The following is a 10002-nucleotide window of genomic DNA, read 5'->3' as shown; positions in this document are numbered from 1 at the left end:
GTACGCACTACTAGAAAATAGCTAATCAGTGGCGCACCACTTTTAGCTATCAGTGGCGCACTAGTGGTGCGCCACTGATATCACGCCACTGCTAACTATTAGTAGTGGCGCACCACTAGTGCGCCATTAGTATGGCACATAGTAGTGGCGCACCGCGTAATGCGCCATAAGTAGCATCAGCGTGCGCCACAAGTACAATCCAGGGGTGCGCCACTAAATCCTAAAATGTGCGCCATAGATACCAAGTCAGGGGTGCGCCAGTAGAATCATGCACGGTGCGCCACTACTAGTATGAGAAAAAAACAAAAAAAAAAGAACAGTAGCTCATACAGAGCTCTGCTGCTCTGATACTGTCTTGTATTCTACCGTGGGAAGAAAACAAAATACTCAACATTTATTATACAGAACAAAACACAACCGGGCTGTAACTTTGCAATTAAAACCTAAAAGAAAAAGAAAAAAAGCAATCCGGTCCCTGCTGTACAGGGACGGAGCACGCCGGATTCTAGCACGTGCATGTCGCCGGCAGAGGGAGGCGTCGTCGGCCGTCGGTGGAGCCAGAGCACGCACATGTCGCCGACGGAGGGAGGCGTGGACGGCCGCCGGTGGAGCTGGAGCACGCGCATGTCGCCGGCGGAGGGAGGCGTGGACGGCCGCCGGTGGAGCTGGAGCACGCGCATGTCGCCGGCGGAGGGAGGCGTGGACGGCCGCCGTTGGAGCCGGAGCACGCGCATGTCGCCGGCGGAGCAAGGGCGCGATGGCGCAGAGGTCCGCGACGGCGCTCACCTCGCTCTCCATCGACCTCCTTGTCGTGGACGAGGACGATGGCGTCTCCTACTGCGAAGGTCGGCGGATCAATCTCCTCCGTGAGCGCCTGGATCTTGAGGTCGAAGGCGCGGGACGGCGGCTCGAGGCGGCGGATGTGGAGGACTGCTGTCCAGCGATGTGCTGCTGTGCTTGTAGGCGTGGGGACCAAATTAGCCGGAGCCGACGATGATGTTGTTGATGGGGATGAAGACGAGCTTGACGAAGAAGCCGACGAAGCCCATGACGACGAACCCGATCGCCGTCCGCACCGCCACCTTCGTGAACTCTGCACATATCAGCAAACAAACCGTACGGCGATCAGATCTGGGCCGAAACTGCGCCCACCACCGCGGCGGATCCGAGCCGGAGACCTACCCTTGCGGTCGGGCTTGTGGCAGCGCTTGACGAGGCGAACGCTGTCCTTGGCGAACTCCCGGAGCGGGTCGACGACGGAGTCTACGACGTCCATGGCTGGCTGCGCGGCGCGGGGAGGAGAGGGGAGATCTCGCCGGAGCAAAAGCTGGCGAGGGGAAGGTGGGTCTGCGCGTGTTTGACGTGGTGGAGAGATGACGCGTGCGCGTGGTGGGTGTGGGAAGCAGAGGCGTGGTGGGTGTGAGAAGAGAAAGGCGTGGTGCGTGTGCGAAGCAGAGCTGCGTGCTGCCAACTCGTGTAGTCTGTGGTGGGTGGGGACACAGGGGAGGGCGTACTGGTGGAGAGCGTACTGGTGGAGGGTAACTCGGTAAAGCGCGTGGCGGGGCTGCCAACTCGTGTCGACCTGCGCGTACAGTCGCGCATCGTGTGCAGTGCGCCATTGTTATTTGTAGTAAGGTGGCGCACCACATATACCCACATACACGTGCGCCACACCTATTTAAATAGCAATGGCGCACCTCTAAGAGGTGCGCTACTGGTAAGTTTGGGAGGAGGGCTGAGATCTGGCTGACTTTAGTGGTGGCGCACCTCAAAAGCAGTGCGCCACTGCTATATTTGTATCAGTGGAGCACCACTTTTTGGTGCGCCACTGCTAACTAGTAGTGGCGCACCAAAATAGGTGTGCGCCACTGATACCATTCTTACGGCTAGGCCTTTTCCTAGTAGTGACGTACCTTTGCCGTACAGGGTGGAAGAGAAGCGCACGGCAAAGCCAAGTCTTTGCCGTGCGGGTTGCAGTGGAAGCGCACGGCAAAGACAGCCGCACGGCAAAGATGCACAGAGCACGGCAAAGACTGCCGCACGGCAAAGAGGCCACTGCGCACGGCAATGCTGCGTCGCACGACAAAGCCTTTGACGTGCGATTTTCGCGCGACGCACGGCAAAGACGGCTTTGCCGGGCGGGTCTTTGCCGACCAATCTTTGCCGTGCACGGCCGCACGGCAAAGGCTTTGCCGAGCCGATTTACCCCTTTGCCGTGCGTTTAGGCTGCACGGCAAAGCCCTATTTTCTCGTAGTGCATGGGGTGCCACCCTGGGGTGCCCCACTGGTCATCCCCAGGTGTTCCCAGGTGCCTCGTCGAAAAATAGGACCAATGGTATAATTTTTGTGAATTTTTGAAAACTTTGAAAAATGCACATTTCTGGGTGTCAAAATTATTATTACTGGGCAGAAAAAGATTTTGAAATCTCTAATTAACTAAAGAACTTTGCAAAACAAAAAGTGCTACAGCAAGTAGAACAAGTGGAGGAAGAAAGAGATGTTGTTTAGCTCCTCTATGCATATAAAATGAATTTGTTAACAAGGTTGATCAAGTCTTGCCACCAAATAAATTTTACATAGCATAAGAAGAAATAAACCTCAAATCAATCATGTTACCTTGTATTGTATTGATATGGATCCAATCACAAGAGTTTGGTATTCTTCTTTAGGCTCATATATTGGACAATCAATAGTTCCCACTTTGATAGTTCTCACATTAGAAATTGTATTAACTCCACATGCTTTCTCAATCCTCTTGGGAAAATAAACGGTATGCTCCTTGTCATCAACATTGAAAGTAACTTTTCCTTTATTGCAATCAATAACAGCCCTTGCGGTGTTAAGAAAAGGTCTCCCAAGAATAATAGACATATTATCATCTTTAGGCATTTCCAACACAACAAAATCAGTTAATATCAAGCAGTTATTAGTAACTTGAACATGAACATCCTCACATATACCAACAGGAATAGCAGTAGATTTATCAGCCATTTGCAAAGATATATCAGTCGGTATCAACTTATCTAAATAAAGTCTCTTATAAAGAGAAAAAGGCATAACACTAACACCCGCTCCCAAAGCACATAGAGCAGTTCTAACATAATTATTCTAAATATAACAAGGAATAGTCGGTATACCTGGGTCGCCAAGCTTCTTTGGAACCTTACCATTGAAAGAGTAATTAGCAAGCATAGTGGAAATCTCCTCATTAGGAATTTTCCTTTTGTTAGAGACAATATCTTTCATATACTTTGAATAAGGAGGAAATTTAATAGCATCAGTCAAAGGTATTTGCAGGAATAAAGGTTTCATCCAATCACAAAATTTGTTATAGTGTTCTTCTTCCTTTGATTTTAGTTTCTTAGCAGGAAAAGGCATTTGCTTTTGAACCCAAGGTTCCCTTTCACTACCATGTTTCTTAGCAATAAAATCTTCTTTAGTATACTTTTTTTTAGCATGCTTTTCAGGTTCTTCTTCAACATCTTCTTTATCAGAAGCATCATTCTTATCATTATCTTTATCATGTTCATTACCACTTTTAGTTTCAGCATCAGAAATAGAAATACTATTAGGATCATTAACGAGCTCGGAGGATTCTACAACAGTTTTATGTTTCTTTTTCTTTTTCTTAGATGGAGCACTAGTTTCGGTTCGTTGAGAATCTTGTTCAACTCTTTTGGGATGCCCTTCGGGATATAGAGGATCTGGGTAGAAACACCACCTCTAGTTGTTACTTCATAAGCATGCTTTTCTTTAGAATTATCTTTTAACAAGTCATTTTGCACTTTAGTGAGTTGATAAATTTGAGTTTGAACCATTTGAAAATGTTTTACAATCATCTTAACATCATTGGAGGTTCTCTCCACAATACCATGCAATTCACCAATAGCTCGAGAATTTTCCATTAAATGATTCTCTACTCTCATATTGAAATTACTTTGTTTAACAATATAATTATCAAACTCATCTAAGCATTGAGCAGGAGGTTTTGAATATGGAATATCTTCTCTAGTAAAGCGTTCAAGAGAGTGTACCTCAATCATGGGTGAAGGGGGAGTGATCTTACATGAATCTTCTATGGGAGGTAAATTCTTCACGTCTTCGGATTTAATACCCTTCTCTTTAAGAGATTTCTTGGCTTCCCTCATATCTTCATCATTTAATTTAATCATACCCCTCTTCTTCAATATTGGTGTCGGGGTTGGTTCAGGTGTAGACCAATCATCATGATTACGGCCTATTCTAGCCAATAATTCTTCAGCGTCGTCTGGAGTTCTTTTCCTGAAAACACAACCAGCACAACTATCCAGGTATGCCCTAGACTCAATGGTTAGTCCACTATAAAATATATCAAGTAAATCATGCTTGTTCCAAATCATGGTCAGGCCGAGCTCTAATAAGAAAGCAAAATCTAGCCCAAGCCTCAGGCAATTTCTCTCCATCTTCCCGATCAAAATTATAAATTCTCTGCAAAGCAATATGTTGAGCACTAGCAGGAAAGTATTTCCGGAAGAAAACATCAAGCAATTCTTTTGGACTATTAATAGAATCAGGTGGCAAACTATTATACCTAGTTTTAGCATCATCCTTTAATGAGAAGGGGAAAATTTTAGCAACGAAATAAGTACGCTTCCTAACATCATCAGAAAACAAGCTACTAAGAGTAGATAGCTCAATCATGTGTTCTACAGCACTTTCTTTTTCAGTACCACAAAAAGGTGTTTTCTCAATAATAGATATATGAGACAAATCAAGAGAAAAATCATAATCTTTATCCTTAATGTTTATAGGAGATGTGGCAAATTTAGGATCAGGAGACAGTTTATATCTAACAGTATGTTGTGCAAGGAACTTTTTAATTTTTCTTGCATCGGTAGTAGCATTGCATTTATCAATAAAATCATCATCAAGATCATCACTAGAGTATTCAACAGACTCAGGTGAATTAACAGGTGTAGCAGCATTTTCATTAGGAGTTCCAGTACTTTCAATTTGTCTAGACCTAGCAATTGTAGCATCTAGAAAAGATCCCAATGAACCACTATCATCAAGCACAACAGAAGCATCATCAATATTATAAGAATTTTCAGATCTAGCGAAGTACCAGACATATGAAGCATGTGGTGGTGAAACAAGTTTATCAATCACGGATGGTGAATCAAGAGCGACGGAGGTACTCAAACTTGTACCTTTTCTTGTAGTGGATGGTAATATGGCGACTTTAGGATCGCGAGGTTTACCCATGATGGAGAATTTGCAGCGAACAATATCAATCCAAGTGAACTTCCAAATAAAGCTATGCTCCCCGGCAACGGCGCCAGAAAATAGTCTTGATAACCCACAAGTATAGTTGATCGCAACAGTCTTCGAGGGAAGTAAAACCCAATTTATTGATTCGACACAAGGGGAGACAAAGAATACTTGAAATCCTTAACAGCGGAGTTGTCAATTCAGCTGCACCTGGAAACAGACTTGCTCGCAAGAGTTTATCGATAATAACAGTTTTATAGCGGTAGTAGTAGTGAAATAACGACAGCAGAGTAACAAAGACAACGGTGGTGATTATAGTAAACAGCGAGGATTAAAATACTTGTAGGCACAGGGATGGATGAACGGGCGTTGCATGGATGAGAGAAACTCATGTAACAATCAAAGCAGGGCATTTGCGAGATAATAATAAAACGGTATCCAAGTACTAATCAATCAATAGGCATGTGTTCCATATATAGTCGTACGTGCTCGCAATGAGAAACTTGCACAACATCTTTTGTCCTACCGGCCGGTGGCAGCCGGGCCTCAAGGGAATCTACTGGAAATTAAGGTACTCCTTTTAATAGAGCACCGAGAGCAAAGCATTAACACTCCGTGAACACATGTGATCCTCATATCACCGCCTTCCCCTTCGGTTGTCCCAATTTCGTCACTTTGGGGCCTCGGGTTCGGACAACAATACGTGTATACAACTTGCGGGTAAGATCATAAAGCAATGAATATCATCATAAAACAATAACATGTTCAGATCTGAGATCATGGCACTCGGGCCCTAGTGACAAGCATTAAGCATAACAAGTTGCAACAATATCATAAAAGTACCAATTACGGACACTAGGCACTATGCCCTAACAATCTTATGCTATTACATGACCAATCTCATCCAATCCCTACCATCCCCTTCAGCCTACAGACGGGGAATTACTCACACATGGATGGGGAAACATGGCTGGTCGATGGAGAGGCGTCGGTGGTGATGATGGCGATGATCTCCTCCAATTCCCCGTCCCGGCGGAGTGCCAGAACGGATTTTCTGGTCCCGAGACGGAGTTTCGCGACGGTGGTCGCGTACTGGATGGTTTCTGGCGATTTCTTCTAACCCCCGTGCGTTTTAGGTCGAAGACATTAAGTAGTCCGAAGGAGGGCGTCGGGGGCCAGCCGAGGCGGCCACACAACAGGGCGGCGCGCCCCCCTCCTGGGCCGCGCCGGCCTAGTGTGTGGGGCCCTCGGGCCCCAACCTGGCTTGCCCTTCTGGCTCCGTCAATATTCTGGGAAAATATGACCTTTCGCATAAATTCCGAGGATTTTCCTGAAAGTTGGATTTCTGCACAAAAACGAGCCACCAGAGCAATTCTACTAAAGACAGCGTTAGTCCGTGTTAGTTGCATCCAAAATACACAAATTAGAGGCAAAACAATAGCAAAAGTGTTCGGGAAAGTAGATACGTTTTGGACGTATCAACGGGCTACAAACCCCACTCCTCCGGTGACAAAGAATCCATAACTACTGCTGTATCTCTTCACATAGAAGATCTTTTTCCACAGCCCGAAATGAGGTTTGATACCCAGAAACACCTCGCAAAGGGTGATGAACACAACAACGTGGAGGATTGAGTTGGGGGTGAGTTGCCATAATTGGATTTCGTAAGTTCGCAAGAGATTGAGGAGGAATTCATGAGCGGGAAGCGAAAGACCTCGATATAGGAACGATAAGAACATCACGGTAAAGCCAGCAGGGGGATTAGGCCGACAAATCGCACCTGGAAAGATCACATTCCCCTCGTCGGAGGAGATTAATCCCAAGCTTCGGGATCTCTTTTTAGTCACGCTTGGTGACGGTCGACGCTACCCAATCTCCGGGCTTGGCCACCGAGCTTGGCGGCGCTGGCGGCACCGGAGTTGGGAGAGGAGCGCTCGGGGCGCTTCCCTTCGGAAGAGTCGAGGAAGATTTGGCGGCGGCGCCTCCGCTAGTAGAACTGGCGGTGGCAGTAACGCCCTTCTTCTTCACCATTATGAGATCCGGGGGAAATCGGAAAAGTAGTGGTGGCGGCGCAGCAGCAGCGAAGGGAGGAAGAAGGAGGAGAACGAGGAGATGCTACGAAAAATGCGGAAGAGGATTAGGGATTTTTTTGCCCTTTGGAGATTTTAAGGGGGACTTGAGAACTGAGTGGGGCACATGTCGTTGCCTCTGGTCCATTCAGTAATCTTTTCTATTGAAGGTTGCAGGAATCGAGGAGACGCCTTGGTGACTGTGCGAAAAGGGCTGAACAGAGAAAGAATAGGCCCAGCAGGTTACGTCCTGTCAGTCAGAATCAAGATATCAGTAGAGCGTCATTGATGACGTCATGAAAAATGCTAAAAGCATTCGAAGGAAAAATGAAAACTTATCGGATGAAAAATTTGAGTCTAAGCACAGACTATGAAGCATCCGCACTTAGACTCGGGGGCTACTCCCATCGGGAGCGCTGACGCGCACCCGATAAAATGTAGACTTGAAGAAAGGGACAATTGTTCGATTCGAGTCTGCGCTCGGTTACAAGCACCCGTGCCCAGACTCGGGGGCTACTCCCATCGGGAGCGCTGGACGCGCACCCGACATAACTTTTTTGCACTCCAGGATCATGCCCGGGGACTTGATTCTGTGTAGGGTAACGTTGTTTTGCCATCGGCAGTTAACCAACAAAAGTTGGGCACGTTACTTATCATCCCTTGCATGCGGAAAATATATCGGATGAATACGGAGACATACAGAAAAAACTTCGGCAGAGTAAAATGTTCGAGTGGTTCAACTTGAGTCTACGCACGGATTACGAGCATCCGTACCTAGACTCGGGGGCTACTCCCATCGGGAGCGTTGACGCGCACCCGACAGAAGAAGATGATGCAGATTGAAGAAGAACAAAAACAATCAAGAAGAAGAACCTTGGGAGGAGGCGTGCTTTAGTCTCTACCCGAACTACCTTCGGCTAGACACTCGGGGGCTACTGATGTGGGCATTACCCTTCGGGTAACCAATGTTGCCCTACCCTATATTTCCTAGTTGGAGGCTCGTGAAGGCACTCGACGGCAGGATGGGCCGCCAAGGGAGATGCGGCGGAAGATTCCTTGAAGAGCAAGACACGGAAGGAGTCGAACAGGGAAAGCTTAGAGATAGATCTACTGTAAACCCAGTCGTACTCGATTAGGCCTCTTGAGACCTGGCCTCCTATATAAAGGCCAGGAGAGGGGCTGTCGAGGGACAAAACCAATCTTAGCAATCTTAGCCAACAGAAGCTTAAAGCTAGGTTACCTTAGCGCTTAGCCAAATTCGACGAGATCTCAGTCGAACTATTCGGCACCCCATTGTAACCCATTGTCATCATAATCAAGAACAGACAGGCAGGACGTAAGGGTTTTACCTCATCGAGGGCCCCAAACCTGGGTAAATCGCTCTCCCCACTTGTCTGTGAACCGATGTCTCGTGTCAGCTTGCAGGATTCCACCAACCCTAAGCCCCTATCGGAGGGCATTGCCGAGGAGCACCCTCGACAGTTGGAAAGATAACGACGAATAGAACCCCAACAAGAACTGGAAATATGGAGAATCCTCACATGATATTTTTAGATGTTTTTAGAGAGGGAGTCTCCCACCGTCAAGAAATGGTGAAGACGTCCAAACTCGAAAACGCAATAGAAGATGCATGCGGATTTCGTTTTCGATGAACTTGGGCTTGTTGTAAAGCTAGCAACAAGCTCAAGAACCTCTCACAGAGAAACACCAAGAAGAAATAGGGGTATGCAAAGTATGCAAAGGATTGAGCTCCCTAAGACGATGCGATCAAGTTACCCAACCGAAAGCCCCTCTTGATAGTGCGGCCATCTATCCTATAATCCGGTCTCCCAACAACCACCTTGAGACCGGTAAAAGGAAAACCTAGCAAGGCCATACCTTTGCCTTGCGCATCCCGCTTGATCTTGATGATAGCTCTTCAAGCTCCACTCAAGCTGGAATGCATTACTTGATCATCGTTACTTCGTGAAGACTCACAAATGCTCCCCCATACACTATGATGGGAAAGCTCCATTGATGTACATCTTCACATGTCCATTATCATCAAATGGACGTCAAACTTCAAGTATATGATCCTCTTGAGATACTCAACTTGAACTTGCCCAACTCAACCTTGATGACGATCACCACTTGCCGTCATCCTCTCATGGGCTATATGAGATCTCACTTTTGATGCATGCCCATGGAAAGGTACCTAACCCATATAGACAACACAAGGGCACATATATGATGGGTTAGTTCATAAAGCATAATTGACAAGGCTTACCATACCACATGACTTCATGTGGCACATTCTTCATGCTTCATGTGTTGACCAATCTTGAATCTATTCTTCACTCTTTGTATTGGTCAACCTTGTATCTTCTCATGCTCTATCATACTATCTTGAGGTGTATAAAGAATTCTTCATTTGCTTGCATGCTCTAAATCTTAGTCAACCATAACTCAACTTATGAGACTATCATGACACCGACTTAGAGCCATATCTTGAATTCTTCACTTGGAATCAAGCACTCAAGATCTTGATCATTCATTGCTTATCACATAAGCTAGAGCATGGCTAATATTGATTTCCACATAAGAACTCCATCCTCATTTCTTCTTCTTGATCATATCACATATATATCTTCAAATCGATGATCTTGATGCCAATACTCAAGGTATATCTTTATCTTCATGGCAT

The 10002-nt window shown here is 46.3% G+C and overlaps 1 protein-coding gene across 1 annotated transcript; it reads right to left on the bottom strand.

Moving 5' to 3' along the window:
• Positions 1 to 813: 813 nt before the first annotated feature.
• On the bottom strand, positions 814 to 1409 carry LOC124698654 (protein transport protein Sec61 subunit gamma-like). The gene is made up of 2 exons (XM_047231127.1): positions 1183 to 1409; positions 814 to 1093 (listed from the first exon to the last, which is right to left on the bottom strand). Exons 1-2 carry the CDS (start codon positions 1274 to 1276, stop codon positions 978 to 980), a joined length of 210 nt encoding a protein of 69 aa, XP_047087083.1. The 5' UTR covers positions 1277 to 1409; the 3' UTR covers positions 814 to 977.
• Between the last annotated feature and the right edge of the window lie 8593 nt (positions 1410 to 10002).

The sequence above is a fragment of the Lolium rigidum genome, chromosome 3 (assembly GCF_022539505.1).
Source record: "Lolium rigidum isolate FL_2022 chromosome 3, APGP_CSIRO_Lrig_0.1, whole genome shotgun sequence".
Classification (NCBI taxonomy): domain Eukaryota; kingdom Viridiplantae; phylum Streptophyta; class Magnoliopsida; order Poales; family Poaceae; genus Lolium; species Lolium rigidum.
This window is presented reverse-complemented; position numbering and strand designations above follow the sequence as displayed.

Coding starts and splice junctions, on each gene's coding strand:
- LOC124698654 (XM_047231127.1), bottom strand. CDS start 1,276: ATGGACGTCGTAGACTCCGTCGTCGACCCGCTCCGGGAGTTCGCCAAG. Junction 1,094..1,182: donor CCACAAGCCCGACCGCAAGG/GTAGGTCTCCGG, acceptor TGATATGTGCAG/AGTTCACGAAGGTGGCGGTG.